This window comes from Aulonocara stuartgranti (genome assembly GCF_965226115.1).
Source record: "Aulonocara stuartgranti genome assembly, chromosome: 20".
NCBI classification, from domain to species: Eukaryota; Metazoa; Chordata; class Actinopteri; order Cichliformes; family Cichlidae; genus Aulonocara; species Aulonocara stuartgranti.
Window position 1 is genome coordinate 1,623,812 of NC_138956.1, and position 24,109 is coordinate 1,647,920.

General features: G+C 42.7%; 2 protein-coding genes across 7 annotated transcripts in view; one reads left to right on the forward strand and one right to left on the reverse strand.

Annotated features, from left to right (window-relative positions):
- LOC309697573 (protein Wnt-2b) overlaps positions 1 to 23,705 on the forward strand; it is a 30,150-nt gene extending 6,445 nt beyond the window's left edge. Inside the window, exons 2-7 of one of the 6 annotated variants that reach the window (XM_082519572.1) lie at positions 1,942 to 2,058; positions 11,772 to 12,445; positions 14,966 to 15,186; positions 18,006 to 18,283; positions 19,879 to 20,143; positions 22,499 to 23,705. In XM_082519572.1, coding sequence (XP_082375698.1) covers positions 12,261 to 12,445; positions 14,966 to 15,186; positions 18,006 to 18,283; positions 19,879 to 20,143; positions 22,499 to 22,728 — 1,179 coding nt within the window. In that variant the 5' untranslated portion in view covers positions 1,942 to 2,058; positions 11,772 to 12,260 and the 3' untranslated portion in view covers positions 22,729 to 23,705. Of the gene's footprint in view, positions 1 to 1,941; positions 2,059 to 7,773; positions 7,807 to 11,771; positions 12,446 to 12,632; positions 13,278 to 14,965; positions 15,187 to 18,005; positions 18,284 to 19,878; positions 20,144 to 22,498 lie in introns of those variants that run through there. The other 5 variants (XM_082519573.1, XM_082519576.1, XM_082519574.1 and 2 more) reach the window with 5 other exon arrangements.
- The window catches only part of fkbpl (FKBP prolyl isomerase like), a 50,558-nt gene that overhangs the window by 12,666 nt on the left and 13,783 nt on the right, over positions 1 to 24,109 (reverse strand). The gene's annotated exons all lie outside the window — the stretch shown is intronic.

Consider the following 24,109-nt stretch of genomic DNA (forward strand, 5'->3'; position numbering starts at 1 on the left):
GTGTCCCCCTACCCATAAATTGGCTTTTGGAGGTGTATTTCAGATTTAGGGATATCACACTCGGCTCCCTTGGGAAGTGCAGACTACTGGAGAGAAGAGTCCATCTTTGAGATCAACCTCAGATTCTGGACGAACAATGTGGTTTCCTTCTTGGTCATGGAACACCGGACCTCTCTTGAGGATATTTGAGGGTGCATGGGTGTTTACAAAACTTTCTACATGTCTTTCTTGGACTTGTAGGGGGTGTTTGAGGATTATAAAGTATTGGGCAGTAAGTTACTTCGCCAGGGCTTTTGTTCATAAGTTTTTGGACTGCATAGGCTAATGTACTGAGTATATAATAGGGTACTGGTTTTGGTAGCCTGAGTCTTTGAATTTTGGAGTGATGTTGTTCTTCTGACAATGTGGTTCTTCACTGAACAATGACCTTCAGCTTGTACTAGGGCAATGTGCAGCCAAATGCAAAGCAGCTGGAGGAACATTTTGCACTTCCAAGTCTGACCTCATGGTTCACAGTTGGAAAGGAGCAGAGTTTTGAGTAATTCATGTATATCACAAGTGAGGGAAGAAGGGGGCAGAAGATTGGCAGATATTGTTGACAGATATTATTCAGATATTGTAGCAGACTGGCATGATTAAGAGAGACCTGAACCTGAAAGCAAAGCTGTTGATTTACTATAGTCTTCTGTTGGAAGACTCACTCACCTACGGCCACGAGCTGCTGATAGTGACTTAAAGAATGAGATGTTGGATACAAGTTGTGGAAACAATCATCCTCCAAATTGTGTTGGGGTTCTCCACTAGAGTGAGAAGGACTCTCATATTGAAAAGACCCAGTTAAGGTGGTTTAGGCATCTGATCAGGTAGACTCTGTGAGGTGTTGTAGGCATATCCAAATTAGTGGAGACCCTGGGAAAGACACACCGGAGAGATCATGCATCTCAGCTAGCTTGGTAACACCTCACTCTCTGCCCAGAGGAACTGGTGGAGGTCACTGGCCTCCTGCCAGTGACCTCCACCAGTTCCTCTGGGCAGCTCTGGGCATCTTGCTGTCCATGCAATCCAGACCTAGATAAGCAGCGGAAACAAACTGATGGATGGATCTATTGCTCTGTGATCTAATTGGACGCTTTCTGGATTACCTTTTTTTTCTTCAGAAAGATGAGTTTGTGTCAGGCACAAGTTTCATTGCCAAGTTAAGGACTTGGGGTGGAAAAACAAGAATGTTACAGTGAAGGAAACTCATTGAGAGAGCGAACTGATGAAACATTAGAGCGACAGATAACCAACAAAGAGGACCATGGAGTTGGCTTAGAAGCACAAGGTTACACAGTCATGCACAGAAACATTGATGAATGATGACCACAGTTGGTAGTGGAGTTCAGATGTGAACTGGAAGAATCCCAGTGGATCAAGGGCTTAAGTATTTGCAGTGACAGCAGTTCATGCAAGGCTAAAGGCCTGGAGTAAAACGACACACAAGGCTGCACTTGTGGCAGTATGCTGCTACAAGGAAAGAATAAAAAATCCCAGAAAACTCACTGCATAATTTTCTTCCTGAGGTTTCTTCCTGCTAAAATTGAGTTTTTCCTTCCCACTGTCACCAAGTGCTTGCTCATAGGTGGTCATTTGAATGTTGGTGTTTTCTCTGTATTATTGTCTTTACTTTACAATAGAAAGCACCTGTTATTGTGATTTGACACTATTTAAATAAAATTGAATTGAATTGAATAATGGTTGTTACACCAGCATCTTTCTTTGTTTCTTTCTCTGTTGTAATCATGAGGTTAATGTTGGAAATTCACATTGTAGCAGACTATTGACGTTATAGAACAATCTACCAGCTATTATCTGTATGTGATTGGCCAGCATCAGTCTAGGTTCGTTGAGGTTGTGTTGCGTTGAAACAAAAGTTGAGTTGGGTTCCACTTATTTTGCCAGATGACCAGTTTTTGTTGGAACTTTCTGAACTGACCCACCCGTTGGATGGACAGACTGACAGGATTCAAAGGAACAACAGTGCGGGACACAAGCCAGAATTCAGTCTAATTCCAAAATGTAAGTAAGCCAAGAACCAAAAGAAACCAACAACCTTCCAATCTTCACTGATGGAAAGTTTATTTACGTAAGCACTGCTATTTGTACTTTCATTTAATTTGTTTCTCAGTTTGAGTTTTGGCTTTATGGCCATTTCAAGGAAAAAGATTCAGGGCCCATGACATGTATCAGGGATAAAAACTGTTAGTAATGCATTAAAGTCATTCACATTTTTAAAAATATAAAGTCAACAAATAAAACCTTAGATTGGGAATCTCTGACAATACAGTAAACAATAGCTCCCTCTCTACCACTCAGAGACATAACCCCCCCCCCCCCCCCCCCAATAATACATAGGTGTTAATGCTAACCTAAAACTGTCACATCCCTCTTCTTAATTAGTACCCTTGCTTAAGTAGTACACCAAATAGCAACTTTTTCTCATGTAAAGATATGAGTATTTCTTCCACTGCTGCCTGAAGTACTTTTCAACCAGGCGTCAAACTCTCTGAACTTCACCATTTACTGAAACCTGGCAGCAAGAAGCCAGGAGATGCTTCCAGGATTTTAAAGCACTCCAGAGGCTGATCTAAGCCTCAGTGTATCTTACAGTGTGTTAGATCTCAGGAGACCACGAGAGGGCCCGTCCATCACAGTCAGAGAGTTTACTGAGAGCTGACATAAGGGCAACATTTCACTCTGACAGTCCAGGACAAATGCCAGCTTTTACTGGACTGCTTCAGGTAGCCACAACACATCTATTGTTAAAATATGGCGTGAAGGCCGCTGCTCTTTACCAAGAAGAAAAAAGTTTTGATTTTGATGCCGGTGGTCTCTTACAGTTTGTTTACATCAGCTTGGCATGCACGAAGGCTAATTTATGAGGCTAGCACACTGTTGTCGCTATTCCTTGCAGGGCAGTGTGAGTCTTTAGATAATGCCAGCAGCAGCAGGACTGTCAAGACCCAAAGATGTGCACACTTCTGATGATGACCAGTTCTCTTATTTAACAGCTTTGAACAGGTTTGTTTGTGTCAGAACATAGTGGTGACATTACTCCGGCATCGAATTTCAATATCGTTAATGCAAAAGTTGTTAGGAGAACCCACTTAATTTGAAATCACATCAATAGAACTGTTTTGTCCAGGATTTAAAGCAGCAGGAGGTTAAAGGATAGAGACAGACTCCCAGGGCTTCTGAGTTATTCAGACAGGCCTGCTGGCTCAAGATTAGCTGGCTTTGACGTTAGTAACATTTAGAGACTACCAGAATACTTGCACTACACATAAAAATCAAAGTTCAGTCTCTAATGGGGCGAAAAGATGAAAAACCTTATAAACATCACCATTTTCCAGCTGCTTCTGAGTCTGACTTGTCAAGGGATAAGCATTTCTTGCTAATGATTTTGTCAACATTACACTTACACAATCAGATGCTCATTATACACCCCGGCACATGCTTCAAGTCTGTGTCAGTAGTTTCTCTATCAGCGGCTGTGATAACGAGGACTGATCAGTGAGTCACAATTGTACTGAAGCATCGCACGGCAATGTGTCACCAAGTGTACACAGACTTGTTTGGACTTCTGGGATGTAGAGGTAGTCTGTCTTGAGTTCACTTGCTTGTCTGTGACTGTATGTTTACATCTGTTACATCCTGTTGATCATCTTTGCATTCTTCTTTTGAATGGTGGCATGCTTTCATATTCATTCATTTTACAGGCTTGTAATCCAAAGTTCACCAGGCGTGGGCGTCTAAGTAAAGTTATTATCATTATATTTGAGTATATGGTGAAACATTTTAGCTTCCTTTATCTGTTCAATAGTTAAGAATCAAAAACTTTTGGGGGTTTTGCAACAGGAGCAGCTAAAAGTACATTTTTAATTCAAAATACAAACCCGTTAATTAACTGATGTTAATGTTACAAGCTAAGGAATGGCGACATGTCTAAGATGGACCCCGTCTCTCACCCTATTGCAGCTGGGGGAAGCTCCAGCCTCTCTGTGATCCTGATAGGATAAGCAGAAGAAAATGGATGGATATGACAAAACCCTCACAGAGAAACTTGAAAAAGCTCGTATGCGACTGCAAACAAAACGGTGTCAAACCTGAGAACTTGCTGAGCGTGTCAGGAAAGCGTGCAAGACCTCTGTTGTCTGCTTTTCTCTGCCTGAGGCGACATTAGCTGCGAGAAACACAGCACACAGGAAACTGAGCCTGAACTGTTGGTGGTCAAATTGCATTGTGGGTAGGTGCTCGAGCTTTGGGAACACACACACAAACCCTCTCCCAAACAAACACAGCGTAGAGCGCGACTGTGTCTTCCCACAAAGTCACTTTTGCATTCTAAGTCTTTTGCTGTGGTTTTGTCCATTATTGCTTCTACAGACAGAGCTGCGTTTTTCAATTATTGACACCGACTCTCATGCAGACATATCAGCAGAAGCCGGCAGGTACAAATATATGGGGGTTTAATATTTCATACACAGACTGTATATGGGTTATTGTTACTGTTTATGCAGCAATACTAGTCTCTGTCTGAGCCCCTTGTTGTCTGCTGGGTTTGCATAGACTGGGAGTACTGGGGGTGACCACCATGCTGGACTCTTACCTCCCAGTGTGTGTGTCTGTAATACAGAATGCCTGGGACTTAACCGCATTTTTTTTATACGCTTGTGACTAACAGGAGCCAGATGTAGCTGCCTATAGGGAACTTACCATCGAAACAGCCATTTATTTCACTTTTCACTCTTTGTAATGAGAGGGGCATGTAAGCATGTATGCTTCGTGAAAACAGCTTATAAGCCACAACAGCATTTGCTATACTCTTCTTCTTAAGTAGCAGGGTTAGTATAGCTTTTTCCGTTTTGTAGAAGCACTAAATATGGGATGCATTTCATTTAGAAGACAGGGTGTGAGTGTGACCAGAGAAACATGATTTCATTGTATAAAGATGACTGAGGGTTCAGGGTGTCAGAGAACTCGCAGTCCTCTGGACATCCAACCTGGCCCTGAGCTTCACGAGGTGAAGCAAGAGCTGAATGCACATAGGCAGATTACTGCCTTCGCCAGCTCAGTAGGAATAAGTATTTACTTGAATCATGAACACGACCCCACCACAACTTTCATGCTCTTTTTTATTGAACATATATTAGCACAAAAAAATGTGCACAAAGCATAAAAAGCAGGGATTGGGAAAGAAGGGAGAGTGTTAATTGAAAGCGAATGTGTCTGTTCTGGCTGCTGGTCAGAGATGGGCTGGGGTCCCAGTTGGCTTCCACTTCAAAGGCCCAACCCGCCTGTCTTGAGCACACCTGCAGCCGGTTAAACCCTGCTCTCATCACTCAGGGCGTGGAGGGACCTCTCCTACAACTCAGAGCCCTCGCCACATATCCGTGTGCCAAAGGGCCATGATGGCCTCCACTCAAGAATTCAACCTAAAATACCAGGCAACCTGTACAACCTTCAACACAAAAATGAAAACCAATCACACATTTTGATGGATCACAGAAAATTCACAGAGACTCCATCACAGGTCACAAAGAGCTCATTAAGGAGTTAAATCCAGAGAAGGGAACACATTCATGTGTTTTATTCTGTTTAATTATCAATTTTAAAGAAACAAATGTCCAGAACATTCATATTGTGACTTTTTTCAACATGAGTATAAAAATACCTCACCGTCAAGAACAATTGAAAGGAGAAGAGGAAAATGCTAGCTTGCATGTACATATTCAAATATTTTGAAATACTACATATTACATGCATGGATTATGTACACATTCATGCTCTATTAAGAACATTGATTCCTGTATGTACTGTGGTGTGAGTTGGGGGATTAAACTCTCTAGGATCCATTTTTTTAAACTGGTCTGAGCAGAATGAACGGCTCTTAATTCATCATGGAATCTGCTGGAATGACCTCGAAAAGCACAACTGATGTAGCACACACCAACTCCCCTCAGCTTATAGCTTTCTACGTGTAGAAGGAGTTTTTAAGGTAAGACTTATGAGACTAAAACACCAGGGAGGCTTAGTGAACCTAATCCAGATCAGAGTTACTTGTTATATACAGTAATCAAGGCAGAAATATGCACATGATTATTAAACCTCCATTCAGGTTTTTCCCCCTTTTCTCAGACGAAGCAACAGCTTTAAATATGACAGAGACGAGTAATGAAACTCATGCCATGAAGCTCCCTGTGCACAGTTTTTGTGCTGATGTTGATGCCACAGGAGGTTTGGAAATGTATACAGTCTGCTCTGCAGCTGAGCTGCTGTGGTTAATAACTGTTTCTATTCTCCAATAAGACCACTTACAGCTGATCATGGAATTTCTAGACTTGTATTACGTGGTATTCCACTACCACGCTCAAATCCAGCTCTTTAGAACAAATCTTTCCCCAGTGTTTGTAAAGGCAGAGTATCGTTATTTCATGAAGTTCTTAAATTAAATGGCAGAATGATATTAAATGTCACTTTCAGTCATGATTCTTTTCAACTTGTGAATTTGCTGTAGGTCTAATACAGCTCTCATTTAATCTGTATTTTCACTTTATACCAAAGTATGAGAGAAATAGTCATCTTAGACACCTATTAACCAGTGAATGGCTCTTTCTTTCAGTCTTAGCCAGAGCTAGGAGTGATATACACTTCAATCTACAATCACCCATTCAGACAAATCATGCAAAATTTCCCAACATTGGTTATATCAAAGGCAGTGCAATAAGAAAAACGCTGCACACAAAACACAATGGAAATAGGAGAAACGACAACGGAAACACCAGAAACACTTCCCTTGTGCTTTTGGAAATCTGTTTTTCCCTATTTCCGTTGTGTTTTGTGTGCTTTTGCAGCGTTTTTCTTATTCCTGGTGTTTCCTTAAGTTGCAGTCTGTTTGGCCTCTCTGGGCCACCGTATATCCACCTGTTGCTGCTGAATACTGTCTTGAGACGGTGTAGTCCCAAAAGGACTTGACAGAGAGGCTTAACAGAACTTGAGCTTTATAGCTCAGGAAATAAAATAAAAAATGACAAGAAAAGCCACCTAAACTGAAAACTAGAACTGATGACATAACAGAGCAAACAGGGCACAATCGAGGAGGCAATGACGACGAGATGACAACAGAGGAAAACTTAAATACACAGCATAATGAGAGGATGGACACGAACAGGGGAACAGACATGAAAGCAAGCAGGTTTTTAAAACTATATTATCATGAATGCTTTACTGATAGTTTAGGGTGAAGTAATAGTTATCATCAATATCAGTTGTCATGATTCCACTAATAGATGTATTAGAAAAAAGGGAATATTCAGAAAGTGTTATTGCAGAAACCATGTTTTATTAATTAATCAAGCTTATATGAAATGCTTATGAAAAACTGATAATTTAGCTGTCATCTGCATATCCCTACAATCATCTACCCGTACACAACTATGCAAAAGCCTTATTACAACGTACCTGGGTTTTCCTTTTTTTGGACCCAGAATGGCAGGTTTCTTAAACTTCAAAATAATAAATGAAAATCACAAACTGCTACATTCTTCGTTCAGTAACAATATCCACTGCACAAGTGTTCAATTCACTGATTCACTCTTCATTGTGCTACCTCAGCCAGCCACCATGTGACCAGCTGCCTATGACCTGCAGCGTACGTCACGCAGACGGTTTCTCACTAAAACAGGAAACTACTCAGCACAAAGTCAGAGTCACTCAGATGGAACAAGGACTCTGTGTGTGCTGTAAAGCTGGCCAACATTTATTAAGGTAAATTTCAAATGAGATCATTTTCAAACATCTGACTCTTTAAAAAGTAAACGTTGCGAATAGAAACGCGGTATCTAGGCAGCAAGTTGATCGCTGTGTGTTTTTCTGTGCGTATCAGTCTTTGCATTGCCCGGGGCATACCTGGTTTTTCCAAAGAAGGGCCTGAGATGTATTAAACATCAAAGAGGCCATGCAGACCTGGGCATCTCTTTGATGTCATCTGTGTCACCTGCTCTCTTTTCTGTACATGTTTATGTGAGTGCATGCTTCGGACCTGTTTAGCATGACGGCATCCTCCAGCGACCCAGCAAACGTTCTATTATAGAGTTATCACAAGCACATCTATGGACACTTACGAGTGTTCATGGCAGCTATAAAATCTATTAATGACAGGCTGTCCTGAGGATAAAGAAGGAAAAGCTCACAAGTATACAAGTATGCAGAGCTTAGGGGCCAACCATGATGTAACACGAGGGTGCACAGAGTAGCAGTTACGGATATGTGCGTGCATGCAAAGTTTTTACACCCGTGCCAACACAATTTTTCTCTCAATGGACATGTCTAATATTGCACAGTTTGCACCAAGGGGTGAAGTGGTTCAAAATAAGTTCTGACACCTTCTTTGAGCGCTGGCCAGACATTTCAGAAGCTTCTGGAGTTCCAGTGAAGCTGTGTTTGTTCAAGGTACTTCATCTTTGTCCACAGATCTAAATTTACAAGACTCAGATCTAGTTCTCCGGGTGGCTTGCATGCATGTGTGCCAACGTGCACACACACTTTGTGATTTGTCCGTCCCTTTAGGACTGTATATTTTTAGAGTGTGGGTAGTATTCTGACCTTTCATTAGATCTATACATAATGCTAAAGGATTTCAGGATGATTGTTGTTTACTCAGGTAACTAGGCTAGTTCATCTTATCACCATGCCTACTTTACATTACTTTACTTTACAAGAAATTAAGACAAGTTCCAGTAAAATAATCTAAAATGATCAGTATTATGATTATAAACAGAAGCTTCATGCACTCTGAGCTGAACAATATGGTCCATTTGAATAAAACTCAGCCTATAGAGCGACAACTCAGCCAATGGAGAGGCTACGATGTCCCGTTGACAGGATCCAATAGCAAGTTGCGTGAGATGGTGATTGTTCAAAAGCTATGCTAGAAGAGGAAAGAGGATCACTGTGTAGTTCACAGTTCAATTGTCTGTAATAAATGAAACAACAGAAGTACATGTTGAGATCCCCAAAGGTCATGGATATTCTTTTCTAACTCTTTTCCGTGAAGCATGGACGATGCTCTCTGGATGGGAAACCAGGTTATAACGTATTCAAAGTGCTTTATGAGAAGGCAAACAAGGAAATTGTCTTTAAACGCATCAGCGAGTGCCGTTATGCGTCTGTACAAATTTTACTGGGAGCAAAGGAGGAAGTGAGGTGACGTTCTTGTGTGGAGAAGAGGCTGGCGTGCGTGAATGGATCAACAAACAGAGAAGACTGCTGCTTGTTCCTCATTTCAATTTAACAGTCAACATGACGATGGTTAATCCCTAACTTTATCCAAGTATTTATTACTGTAGCCATGAAGATAACGGCCTCCAAACCTTAGTGAAGACGTCATTTTAACCCAAATCAGATGTCTTCAAAATCAAATTCAAACTATGCTCTTTAACAACACTTGATTAGGCTGCTTTTGTGCCTAAACCCAACCAAACCCTGAAAACCACAAAACGGATTCATTCCAAATACTGTAACACGTGTGTAACGCGCAGACAACAAAGATGTCTAATCAAAAAACTTATCTAGACAAGATGATTAAAAAATTGGACTTGTAGCAAATGAGTCACTTCACTGTTTCGAATGGAGTTCTTGGTATCAGTCTGGAAGATGTCTCAGCTTTTCCGTACGTCTTTGTCTCTCTTCCACCTGTCCCATCAGAATGGGAATCTGCCAAGCCTGACGACAGGCTGTTCTCCCTCCTGCAGCCTGCCAGGGGATGGGAATACACACTGAGCTCATCCCTGGGCTGCCTGGCTGGTGGCATCCAACAACATACCTCTTCCAGCTTCACTGCATGCCTCTAGGTCTCCCATTCGAGCCAGTCCTTTTTCCAGCAGCAACTTTTCCATCAGAAATTAATCCCAAGCAATTACAATTTATCGAAATATAATTTAACTAGATTAGTCCTAACCTTCAGCCTCTGTAAATCTCACCTTTATCCCCCTTTCACCTCAGCGTTTAAACAAAGCAACCCCCCTTCAGTACTTCTCTTCTGAGGAGATGGTTGCCAGATTGGACCCCGTACATCAGGGCAAACTTTTCTTCCAACTGACAAGGAGGCACTTGACTCTGTTATTGTTTATGAAGAGAAAGCTGGGGTCAAGTTCACAGGCTGGGAGAGGGAAAGAGAGGGAGAAAGTCTGTTCCAGCTCCAGCCCCAGGAGGGAAAGCATAACTCAGCCGTGTTTGTGCTTCCCTAATACCTTTTGATTTTGCAGAAAATTGTGAGCTAAACTGCAGTGCACAAATATTCTCCAGAGCTTAGCTTCTTTGCCTCACCTCGCGGCCTCTCGCAAACCTGTACCCACTCTGCCCTGTCTGGTCGTGCATGTGCTTCTCTCTGAAAACAAAGACAGTAGCTGCCTGTCTGGCCAGCTCTAAGCAGAAATACAAATGTCTACAAAAGTAGCTTAGCTTTAACACCAGCTTTGGCATAAACACGGGGAACTGTTTTCTCAAGCTTTTGAAGAAGTAACACTTTGCAGCAGCTATTGCTAATTCTAATAGTTTCAATTCCGACAGGGATTTTTCCCGATTTGTTTACGCGTTTGCTAGAATTAATGGGGTCAGCTGAAGCAACTGCGGTATTCCTATTTTCCAACGTCAGAGGCCTACAAATGTTCAGCTCCGGCTGATGAAAACTGAATTTGTGCATGTCAAAAAGTCAAGAAGTGGTTCTTGAGCTTGTGAAAGATCTCTGGATGCTTCCGAGGTCTTTTTATCTGTCAGGAGTGATTTGAGAGGATGACAGGACAACGGCCAAAACCTGAAGACAACACGAACGCACAAACAAACATGGGGATGAAGGTGAGAGTGGTAAACTCCAGACACAGTGTGTGTGTGTGTGTGTGTGTGTGTGTGTGTGTGTGTGTGTGTGTGTGTGTATCCAGCGCTGCCTCAGCACTCTCTGACTTACACATGTGGTTCGTATTTAAGCCGTAGTGCTGTTCCACTGGACGATTTGGCTCTGTTCTTCTAATCGCACATTCCCTGTTTTTCTCCTTCTGCTCGGCTTTAAGTGGAGCAGATTTCATAAATATTTAGGCGTAATATAATAATATGTATAATGACTTCTCTCACTGAACTACTTTATTTATTTATCAGCCTACAAATCATTGTAATTTATAACAATATCTGATAAACGTTTTTCTGGGCTGGAGGTTTATTTTAGTCTCTTTTATGATCGATCTTTCAAAATGAAGTTTTTGAAAAGGGCAGGAACAGCATAATAAGCAACAGGATACAGAAGAAACAGCACGATACTGGGTCACTAAAATTATTAATGACTGGCACACAATATGTGTGTTTTTTTTAAAGATATATAGAAAAACATTTAAAAAAATAGTCTTTAAAATCGAAAACTCCTTTAATAAAAAGTAAAATATTTTTAGGATTGAATTATCTGATTTTACAGGGTTGTAAAACAAATCATTAGTTATAATCATTTCTGTCTGTGGTTACGGATCAACGGCGCACAATAGGACCCTCTCCACCTCAGCATCATCACCACCCCTCCACCCAACACGTACGCACACACACGCGCGCACCTTTCTCCATCCTTTTTAATATCTCTTTCCTCGTCAAACTCTGTAACCCCTTCTTCTGCCCAATGAGCGAGAGGAGCTATCAGCGCGAACCCTCCCTCATGTCTCTCTCTCTTTCTCTCTCTCCCCCCTCTCTCTCAGCTCGGACACTGTCCACCGTGCACTAATAAAGGAGAGATCCGGTGCTAGCATCCGACCCAGCACACAGCCGACAGAACCGCAGTCTCTCGTCTGAAAACACTTGGCTCCAGCGCTGATTCGGACCCTACTTTTGCCCCTGAACCAAGTTAAAAACAAAACAAACAAACGAAACGAAAACAAGGATAAGTGTTTGTGCGGGAACTAACTACCGACACTTGTTGCTCGCCTCTCCAGGTAAACCTCCAGTTGGCATCCAGAAGCTCTCAGTGGAGAGTCTGGTGCGCACATGGCACCGACAACGCGCTCCTCTCTTTGCTGACAGCCGCGCTCCATGAAGCCAAACATTGGATAATGAGGCCTCCCTGCTGCACGGCTACTCTCACACCTCACAATATCAAGTGAAGTTTGGAGTTTCTTCTGAGATTTGATTTTTTTTGTGGTCTTTTTTGGTACATTTGGGCTAAAAAAAAAAAAAAGTGAGGAAAAGTCATGTTGGGGTTAAACAGGATTCCCAGTCTCCGTGCAGCTCAGATTCAGCGCTGTGGTTCGCCGGCGGGAGCTAGACTCTCACCCCGATCTTCTTCATGCCAGAACGCCGGTGCCAGTTCGAGGATTTATTGCGCGTGTCTGTTGTTGCTGCTGCTTGTGACGCCTCGGGTGGACTCCTCATGGTGGTGAGTCTGCATCCATCACACATACTGGCCTACCTGCTACACTGATTTATTTACTACATCATCATCATTATTACGCTAATGATAATTCAGCATAACGATTTTAAATAATACAAATGCCCACAAAATATAACGGATTATTCTAACGAAACTGAAGCTTTAACTCAGCTCTATTTTCTTTCCCTAGAAAACTGTTCAGGGATCCAAAGCGAGATCAACTGTAACTTATGAAGATTATTTTAATCGCTTTTTTTCCGAAAGCAAAAAAGAAACAAAAACCCCCAAAAACCTTCATTCCAGCTAATTTTCCAGCAGCGAACAGAAAAGGCGGTTATGAGGGTTTGGATCAGTTAATTTATTATCGCGGACGCACTGCACAGCTGACAGTGCTTCTCTCATCGGAACTGATGGCAACATTTTAATACTCTCTTTTTCCCTTTCTTTTCTTTTTTTGTTTAGAAAATTTTATGCAGAATCTAAATGTGCTGGGTTGTAATAGTCGCATATCTGCCACCACAGATTGCGCTCACGACTGATTTTACGAGGTAGTGAGTGTAAAGAAAAACTCTTAATGCGCTTTTCTGTCATCGTCCAATTTAATTCCAACTGACTCGAAAATGAGCAAAGAGCACGACAGGACGTTAAAGTAAGAAAAAGAAAATCGTATGAGTTCATGAGTAAGATTCAAACTTCTAAAATGCCTTTTCTTCGTGTCGGTGTGCTGGAATAATAATAGAGCGATAAACGTAATTTATGTCGGCGCTGTTGGCTGAGCGCGTGTTCGGCTCAGCTGGAGCCCGCATTGGACGAGGCACAGCAGTCATTAATTCACCAGGTACCACTCACAAACACACATGACTTCACTAAAACACCACCCAAACCAGCCGCGCGGAGCGTAGGCGAACGGGTTAAAAAATATCTCAGTGCCTGCGCACTAACATAAGTGAAAATGTCCATGCCTGTGAGTGTGTTTACAGGAGAAGTGTCTGTGTGTGGGCAGGCGTAGCGATGATGGAATGCCTAATAGTTTGTGTAGATTGAAAGCAGTTATGGGTAGAGGCTTTGACTTGGCATTACTGACTTTGGGTGGGATTCAGTGTGTAGGAGATATACTGCTTCCTCTAACTGTTCCTTATATTTATTCATAGATTTATTTGTTTGTTTGTTTTTGGTGGATGGCTGCTGAGTGGTGACATGGACAGATCAGGAGCTGTACCACCTTAGGGTGGGAGCAAAAATGTTACGGGCTGTTGTAGCCACTTCAGAAATGAGCAAAATAATATGTTCGATTTAATAAAATTGCTGTATATGTTCATCCGAAATGAAGACTTTGCTGTATTAATTGGGAGGGGACGATAAAACAGAGATGTGAGTGTGTGTTGCTGACATTCATCCTTTGTGCGTGCCTCTATCAGAAGTTTAACTTGGGTTCCTTATATGTAACAGAAAAGAAAAGTAATTTCATATTTACTTGGTCTGTTTTCTTTTTCTTTTGCATTAGTTACAAGTTCTGTCTGTGTCATTTAAAATCAGAGCCCAGCTCGGTGTCACCATGTCTCCCAGTCGTCTTCCTCTGGTGACCCACAGTGCAGCAAGTTGTTTTAGACCTGTGGATAATGATTTACTATCCTATAAAATCCACAAGTCCTCCTTACTCTCAGAAAGAGGGCGAGAGCGAAGAGAGAAAATTAAGTGTGAATTGCTGCTCTGGCACTTTCCTTTGATGAGCACTCTGTTCTTTTTTCCCTCCCCTCTAATCCCTCTCTGGGGAGTGTAGAGTCTCCAGTCTCCATCCTCTTGCCCGGCCTCATAAAACATGGCCACACAGCTACAGGCTCCCTGGCCTCTCCTCACTGAACCGCCAAAGCCTTGTGACTACGAAGCTGCAAGAGGTCTCGCGCTCACGCACACACACCGAGAGGCCTATCACAATTAGAGTTTATTCTGGGCAATCTCAATGCACCATTTATCTTGATAGGACATTGTAAAAGTCTGTTTTATTATGGCGAGGGAGAGAGACTGCAAGAGGCATGCAGGGGAACAGTGAGCAAGATGAGAGCAATCAGGCAGAGGACAGAGAGGAATAAAGTGAGTAAATGGGTTCTTAGTTTGACAGGGTTATTGGAGGCCCCAGACGTCCTGCTCTGATTTGTGACAGCATGATTTCAACTATGTCTTTGGGAAACATTTAAACACACGTACACACACAGGTCTTGTGGGGAGAGGTTAAGTGCTTATTTATTTGGAGAGCGGAGTAAATGGTTTCCACTCCCCTCCTACTCGCAAACCTTAAACTGTTAAGTGTAGTGAACTCTGACTTACAGAGGACTGGAACTGCTGCTCACCACCTATAGGTGCGTTTTTCCACTTGTGCCTACATGTTCTCATAAGGGCACCAGGGTTTAGCAATCAGTTACAATATATAATCAATCGCTCTTGCCTGCTGATTTTTGAGTACGCATGGCCAGGGGATGGTGGATTCAGTTTGAAATAGCTCTAAATGTGTTTGTTTGTTTATCGTAGGTATATCGGCGCACTCGGTGCCCGTGTAATCTGTGACAACATCCCCGGCCTGGTGAACAAGCAGCGGCAGCTTTGCCAACGCCACCCTGACATCATGCAGGCAATTGGGGAGGGAACCAAAGAGTGGATCAGAGAGTGCCAGCACCAGTTCAGACACCATCGATGGAACTGCAGCACACTGGACCGTGACCACACTGTCTTTGGACGTGTCCTGCTGAGGAGTAAGTCTGCGTGTGTGTGGAAAGTAAATGTGATGCCAGAGGGAATGGAGGGTGAAGCCAAGCTCTGACTGTGACTATGGGAATCCTCATTTTCACCTTTCTCGTTCAGTTTTTCTTCCTTTTCTTTCACTTCTCTTTGTTCTCTCTTGCTTTTCCTACTTTACGTATGCTAGTACGCCGTGTTTACAGTCAGTAATGGACTGTTGTAATGCTTATGCCTCATCAATAAACACACACACACATCAAGACGTGGAATTGTCGTCATTTGGTTTTTCAGCCCCTGCCAGAAATTTCAACTTTGCTGCACAGTCATGCATACACACAGGCACAGTCCCATACATATTTTTCTAAGGCAGCGGATGTGTAATTCATCCTCTTGAAGACCTTTACAAGTGAGAACAATCACCTGGTGATTTAGCATTGAAGATTAAATGATACGTTATTCATAATGATTTTCTTTCCCAAATGCTTTCTCAGCACTAAATGACTATTGTTGCATTCTGAATGTAGCATGGGTACAGGTACAAGGAGTGTCACTGTGATGCTAATCCTTCAAATTATATGCATGGATTATGCTTTTTGTTTCACTTTGTTGCATAGAAGGAAATCCTCCATTAGCAGCTGCTCACTGTTGTGTCGGGGCGCAGGTTGTTTGTCTCCGCGAACTCGGTTTCTTTTTTTTTTTTTTAAATGACATCAGAAACAGCAGTATGCGACATTATGTGATGGCAGAGCTTCAGTTCATCCTTTGTCATTTTTTTTTTTTATTTTAATAAATAGGACAGGGGGAATGAATGAGAGAAAGAGGGGGAGAGAAAGAAAGAAAACCAAAGGGGAGAAGAGACGGTGAGAAGGGGGGGGAAGAGAGGGAAAAAAAAAAGAACTCCTGGGTCACCTGTATGGAGAAAAAAAACAACAAACAAAAAAAACAAACAGAGGAGACAGCAAACAACAAAGAGCAACATAATAATAGAGAAAACAAAGCACCATCACAATAAACTAGCTAGTCATAGATATCAATATTTACTAAGTAATAAACGATATTGTGCAGCACGCAAGATAGACAGCGCACAGTGTGCTTTGAGGCAGCAGCCAAGAAAGCTTTAGTCCGCGTCTGTGAATACCCATGTGTGCATACCTGTGTGGATCAGCATGCTTGCATTCCAAAGGTTTCTCCATGTAATGATCTGCGAACTCGGTTTCTGACATCACTGACTTTCCGTGGCCTGCTACTGCTATCCCAAGCATGTGTGGGGGCTGATGATGCATGGAACAAAAAGTAGCAGATATGGAGATAAAGGCTGCATGTGTGTGTGGGGTGGAGAGGAATAAACAGTAATGTAGATGTAAATATTTAGAGAGATATTCTCACTGTCAGACAAACATCGCAGGTTTGAAAGATGACCAGCAGTGCCCTCCCCAGCCCTCTCCCACATACAACCCCGCCCCACCCCCACTGCCCCCATCTCCTCACAGACGAAATGGGACACTCCAGTGAATACAGAGCATGCAGGTTGGATCGCACAAACTCTTCAGGAGCAGGGTGAATGTGAAGTGTCCCACCCTTAGTTAGCTAAAGTGCTGGTATTTTCATTTCGTGAAACTTAATCCTTTGACACATTTTGAGAAGAAGGTCTCGCTTCACTAATGCAGCTAGGTGCTAAAAGCTTAAAATGCAAAAGCGCTTCTGATGAATGCAGTCAGCATTACTGTATCCTAGCTTCTTCCAGGTTATCAGACAAATGCAAGCATCTTTAAAAGGAGGGCGCACGCGGTGGTTCAGCTAAAGATATGAAGTGCAAATCAAACATGAACATGAGAAATAAACCTGAGCGCTTTTCTAGCCTGAGTGCGTTGGATCAAAATGCAAATGTCTCAATTACGGTTTATACTTCCAGGAGCTGAATGTTCTAAGATGATGCTCACTGAGTCCATCCAACTAATGATTTTTGGATTTCTGTTAAATGCCACTTGTTTTCTCAGGGCGAGATTGTGAAATCATTAGGGCTTTTATCTTTATCGACTTTCATGGCTAATTTCTGTTTAAATATCCTGACCTGGGCAAACTGACAGACCAAATAGCCAAGTTATTGCTTGTGAAATTCACTAGCAGCCAGTTTTAAAAATAGAGATTAACGACCTCATTTCAGTTTCACTTCAGGTTCTCCCGTTTGCTTTGAACTTTGAGCACAGAGACACCAAATAAAAATGGTTTTTATCCCGTCGATAAACTGTCTAAAAATGAAGAAGCTCCTTGCCTCTTGCTGCCATGTTTTTTGGATTGTTCATTCCCGGAGGTGCTGCAAAAAGCAACTGTGACCAAACACTATATCTAATTCTCTCTGTGTCTTTGGCCAAACAAAAGATGAGTCATATTCTAAAGAACGAAAGAGACCAGAAAAGAACAGATGAGCAGAGCAATGGTAGATAATGCTGTCATGACATCACCCTGGCGCTGATTAACGGGGTATCACTGTGTCTGTATTCAAACAATTTATGTGAGCAGAGGAGAGCCCCACAGCTAGGATTATTTCCATGATAATATTTAAACAGAGCTGGTGTATACTCTACTTCAAGCCTGATATGCCCTGTCAGCTGCACCTTCAGTGTCCTCATACCTAGGCCCTGTCATAGCATTATGTATATTTGTGTATGCATGATAACATGTGGGCTGCAAAGTCTTTGGAACTCAGAGAATCTATTGCATGGCATGATATGAGTAACTGCAGTTTCCGTATTCAGAAACGGATTATGTTATTCTAACCTCTACCCCCATCTAACCTCTGTTTCTCATTTGGCTTTTCTGCTTTTACTCTCAGGCAGCCGTGAAGCAGCATTCGTCTATGCCATCTCCTCAGCAGGAGTAGTCTACGCGCTCACTCGAGCCTGCAGCCAGGGGGAGCTGAGGACGTGCAACTGCGACCCACACAAACGCGGACGAGATAAAGACGATAGAGGAGAATTTGACTGGGGTGGCTGTAGCGATAACATCAACTACGGGATAAAATTTTCCAAAACCTTCATAGATGCCAAAGAGAGAACGGTCCGAGATGCTCGGGCACTCATGAACCTACACAACAACCGCTGTGGCAGAACAGTAAGTGTGTGACTGCTATGCATTGAGACACACTGAACATAAGGAACCCCTGATGTGGATGTTTCAAGCGTACATTTAACAACATTTAAAAGCAAACAGACACTTTCAGTTTTATATTCGCGAACTGGATAATCATCAGTGGCTTTCACAGTTACATTGTTACTGAATCTACATGTGAAAACTATGGTGGCCCTGAAAGGTTAAAAACACTGCTGATTAAGAAAACAGGAGCAAAATAGAAAAATGCTGCAAAAGCACAAATAAACATATTAAAGTTCAATAAAACACAATGGAAAAAAAATCTCACAAAAACAACCCAAAGAGGGAACTCAGAACTCGCATGTCAGAATTCAGGAGTGACTTCACTCCCGAGTTAGCGCGTTACAGCGCTAATGGTAAATGGCCTGTATTTGTATAGAGCTTTTACTAGTCCCCCCTAGGGACCCCAAAGCACACACACATTCACACACTGGTGGAGGCAGCTACAGTTGTAGCCACAGCTGCCCTGGAGCAGACTGACAGAGGCGAGGCTGCCATATCGCGCCATCGGCCCTTCTGGCCAACACCAGTAGGCGATAGGTGAAGCGTCTTGCCCAAGGACACAACGACCGAGACTGAACGAGCCGGGGCTCGAACCGGCGACCTTCCGATTACAAGGCAAACTCCCAACTCTTGAGCCACGAGCGCCCCGTGGTAAAGTCTTAAAAGTGAAAACAGGATTTGTTTTGGTTATTAGCAGGATAGAACCAGTCATGTACAGCCAGCAATGCAGCATATTTGCTCTTTTCCACTTAAAAGCACGGCTGCAGCACCTTCATGCATAGAGCCTGGTCAGTGCTCTGTGTATGGCTTATTTAGCAACTCACAAATACACAACAGTTGCAAGTTTTAGAGTTTTAGTACTGTTTACATTCACTTGGACTGTTGGGACTTAGGGTTGGTGGGGGTGTTCCAGATTAAGATTTTGACATCTTATATAATCTGGAAGAGCACAACAACAAATCAATAATTGTATAACATTTACACACAGTCTTATTAGAGTCTAGTGAATAAAACACACGTTACCCTGCATTTCTTTTTCTCCCTCACTACTCCAAACATTCTGTCTCAGTGCGATCCTTCACATGTTTTGGTTTTTGTCACTTCTGCAGCTGTTTCGTCACATTAATGTCTCTCAAAAACACTTCCATTGTGTTTTGTGTGTTTTTGCTGTTTTTTTCTTAAATTGCAGTGTGGTTGACCTCTCAGGGCCACCGTAGAAACCATCTAGGCAGAGATGAAAACGGTGTTGTCTTTAATTCTAATCCGATGTGAATCGGATTCATTACAAAATTCAGTAGAACATCTCTTTCTGGAAATGGCATCCAGCCCCATGGTAATTTGCTGATGGCAGTGACGTTGGGAAATTCAGTAAAAAACAAGCTAATTAACTCAAAATCTGAGCTAACAAAGCTAAAACTACCCACAAGACATTGGGTGTAGTAAGAGGTGCATTTAATGAGGAAATATGTCATAATTTGCATAAAAGAAAATAAAAATAAAAAATCCTGCAGTGGTGCTGCATTCTGAGAATTTGCAAAATCTCCTTCACTTAGGCGGTGAAGCGCTTCATGAAGCTGGAGTGTAAATGTCACGGAGTGAGCGGCTCTTGTACGCTACGGACATGCTGGAATGCTATGTCAGACTTCAGGAAGACGGGTGACTACCTGAGGAGAAAATACAACGGGGCTATCGAGGTGATGATGAATCAAGATGGGACAGGTCTCACTGTAGCTAACAAGGACTTCAGGAAGCCTACCAAAAATGACCTGGTGTACTTTGAGAGCTCCCCGGATTACTGCCTGCAGGACAAAGCAGCAGGTAAGACGGCAGAACTGAAAGACGGGGAAGCATTTTCTCATGGATGTTGATGGATTGCCCCGACTGTGTTATGTTTTAGTGGTGTTATGTGTATGCTGTGTGTATACTCATGCATGACTAGTGTGTTTGTGTGTGTCCGTGTGTGTGTGTGTGTAATGGTAGTCAGATAACACAGCCTGTGTGATGTCTGTGGAAGCTAATATCCTTGTACCCTGGGGAAACAGCCGTTGACGGCCGTGACCACCTGACCTCTGTCAGTCTCTGTCAACGCACACACACATATACACATGACCCCATGGTCCGGGGATGTCTTCATCAACCTTTGCACAATGCACCTGATCATTTATGTCCGTTTCTGATTGGCTCTTTGATGGATGCATTACTATCAGACAGTTTTTGGGGCACTGACATCAATGCCCGCATCACCGAGAAGCTCTTCCCAGTTCTCCCTCACCCTTGCTCCCTTTGTCTGCCTTTTCCTTTGCCCCTCATCTGTCCTCCCCCTCTTTCTCACCTTCCCAGTGGAATCCACAGCCTAGGGACACAAGCAGCTAATTTAATTTCTGTCTGTCACAGTCTCTCTCCCTCTCTGTCTGTCTGAACTAAGCATAGCTGGAGGCCAAAGTGGGCCTCAGAGTGTGAGAGCCTGTCTGTCTGTCACGCTCCACTGTCCATTTAACCCGCACACACACACCCATACACACACATAGGGTGGCTTCAAAGGGAGCAGTGGCTTGGGAAAGGCAGTGTAACTATAGGCCACTCTACCAACACCGCATAGTTGTGTGTGTGGGTTTGTTGTTCTACGGGCAGCTTGTTGTGATAGGTAGCAGTTCAAACAGGGAGCTTCTCACACCAAACATGAGCGCTAATCTCGTTTGGGGTGACTTTCACATAAGACACAGACGATATGAAACGGCAATGCTACGATACATTCACTATTGGCCAACACGTTGCACTGATCAAACCTCTGACTTCTGTTGCAGAAATTTAAAAAAAGATTATTATTTGTATTACAGTGATTGCAAAGGCAAAGATAAACGTGTTTATGGGACGTACTTAAAGATGGTGAATTTTTAAAAAAAGTAAATTGTTGTACTTACATATTTCTGTTTTTAGCAGCCAGAGTACCTATCTTCTGATCATATCTTATTGTATTTCATTTTTGTTTTATAATTCAGACATGCAGCTCTGCCTCTTTGTTGCGCAGCCACGTTTCTAATAAAGATTTTGGTTGCTTGAAAAACAAGACAAAGATATTTATCAGATGTTCAACACATTGGATCCAGGTGTGCTCCTGCAGGGCTGACGTTACCTGCTTGCCTCCATGTTTATCCTTGTGCCAGAATCACTTCATACCTTCTATGGCACAATTTTCATCCTCTTTATACTTCCCAAAGACAGTTTGCTTTGGCAGGTGATTGGTCAGCCATCGGGAGACGTGACCTAACTGCTACATGCTCTTCCTAATGTTTTTCCCCGTTGTCTTGGTCTCGTTATGTCTTGCCACCTGATGGAAAGTATCTGGCGAGAGGGCTGCTGGGTGTGCTAAACTGTGTGTGCTTGAGAAATGTCTCTTTTTTAAAAAAAAAAAAAAAAAACCAAGATGCTAAAGGTTTAATTTTATGTTTGCAATATATTTAAAAACAACCTGGATAAGAATCATGTTTACCACTGTGTTATTTCACCTCTTCCTCTAGCAACACTGTAAATGTTTGGGAGCTAAGCAGACTGCTGCAGATCTAAAATGTTTTCCCATTCTTGTTAGATATCAAGGCCTCCTTTGCATCATTTTATAATGCGCTGAATGTTTTCTGCACTGCAGGCAGCCTGGTGGGGCCGTGCTGCAGTAATACATGCAGGATGTGGTTTGCTGTTGTCTTCCTGAAATAAGCAAGTCATTGCCTGAAAAAGACTTAATTTGGACAGCAGCCTATGTTACTCAAAAACCTGCAATATTCTTTTATATATATATATATATATTTTATAAGCTCTAAATTATGTATTCATTAAAAAAACATACACAATGTCTTAACTTTTTAGGAAATTAGGTTTTACTTTTGCTGACAGCTACTAACAAAAGGAGCCAATGCGTATATGCAGCCATGTTGCGACCAGATGAATTTCAGATATGAAAATAGGAGGGGAAGACAAAAAAGAGTGTAGATAAGGATGACTGAATTATGATCAATCTAAATAATTCAGAACACTTTTAGTGTATGGTATTTTATGCACAAGTTGAGACCTGTAAATCATCAGTGTGACTCTATCGATATCAGCCTTGTGTTTAGAGCTGAGTAAGTAGCAGAGAAGTGAAACGGGACCAGTAAATTCTGTTTTGCCATTCTGTTGCAGGTTCCCTGGGCACAGCCGGACGGGTCTGCAATAAGACATCGCGCGGCACAGACGGCTGTGAGGTCATGTGCTGTGGGCGTGGCTACGACACCACGAGAGTCAAGCAAATCACCAAGTGCGAGTGCAAGTTCAAGTGGTGCTGCTCTGTGGAGTGTAAGGACTGTGAGGAAGCTGTAGACATACACACGTGCAAGGCTCCCAAACGAGCTGAATGGCTGGACCAGACCTGAGGACACGCCCCCTACGCTCCCTGCAAAGCAACCCCGCCCCTTTCCCCTGTGCAGGATATCCTGTGGAACACGGCATTCTGGGAAAGTTTGTCCAAAAGTGCTCTGGATCTCCGCCTTCCCCTTTCCCGCAACCTCGACTCAATGCATGGCTTTTCTCCCCGTCTCTGTGAAAGCACTAGAATTCAGTACCCGTCAATATGAATTAATACCCATTAGCCCCTGTTTGTGAAAGGCCCTGAGACTGAACTGCTGGGATCAGATGAACAGTGATACCACCTTTGGGGTTCAGGTGGGTTAGGCTTTCACTGAAGACTCAGTTGTTGGGTTGAAATGGTTTGCTGCTTTCATGATGCTTTAAAGACGAATTTTGACATTAACTGAGCCTTCAGACATATCCAGTATTATTACAACAACATCATATACTCACATAACGTTGCTTCGTTTTGGGGGAAACACACTTTTACCTAAAAAAGAAAACGAAAAAAAGAATACTAGGTTGGACTTGGTAAGTGCAATTTGAGTGGACATCTGAGTGTAAGTTTGGCTGTGTGCGGCCAAGCAGTCCAAACAGAGGACTAACAGACGACGGAGACACAGACATTGTGTTATTGGAACTTTGAATGCGACTGCGAAAACAAAAAAACAGAAGGAGGAGGAAAAAAAGCTGTTTAAAGCGATTTATTTAAGCTGTAAAGTGCTGTTTGGTTTCTCTTTCGAGGAAGACGCTGCACTACATTGGCTGACAAAAGGAGAGAGAAGAGCACTCCCATTACTGTGATTATCTGGTGTGCTCCAGTTTTCAGCTTGCTGCTGAGAAGAAGATGAAGAAAACCGAGGCCTTGATGGCTGTTCAGTCACACCAAACCATAACATCAGACAGATTTCACTTCTTTGCTCTTCATCTTGCTTGTATAACATTGTGTATATTGCCTTATCTAAGCAGATGTTCATATGAAATATATGGTGCATTAGTCTGACACTGGAATCCTGGTTTTTTGTTCAGATGAGCATATTGAGGCTGCAGAGCCAGTCTGTAAACATTACATGCTGTCATAACGTGCCGTGTTATTGCCCACACACACACACACACACACACACACACACACACACACACACACACACACACACACACACACACAATGGAGCACTAATAATACAATCTATGTCAGTACAAAGGCTGATTCTGTGTGGGTTGGGGAGGGTGTGTGATATCAGTCAAGGGGAGGGAAGTGTTTGATTAAAGGCCCAGCTTAAACCCCAACCCCTGCTGGCCCTATCCCACCCTGCGCTATGTGGAATTCCAGGTGGGTCCCAGGCTAATGACTAGATGGCTGTAATTACCCGGGGCTGTTGATAGCTGGTGATTGGACATGGTTGTGCC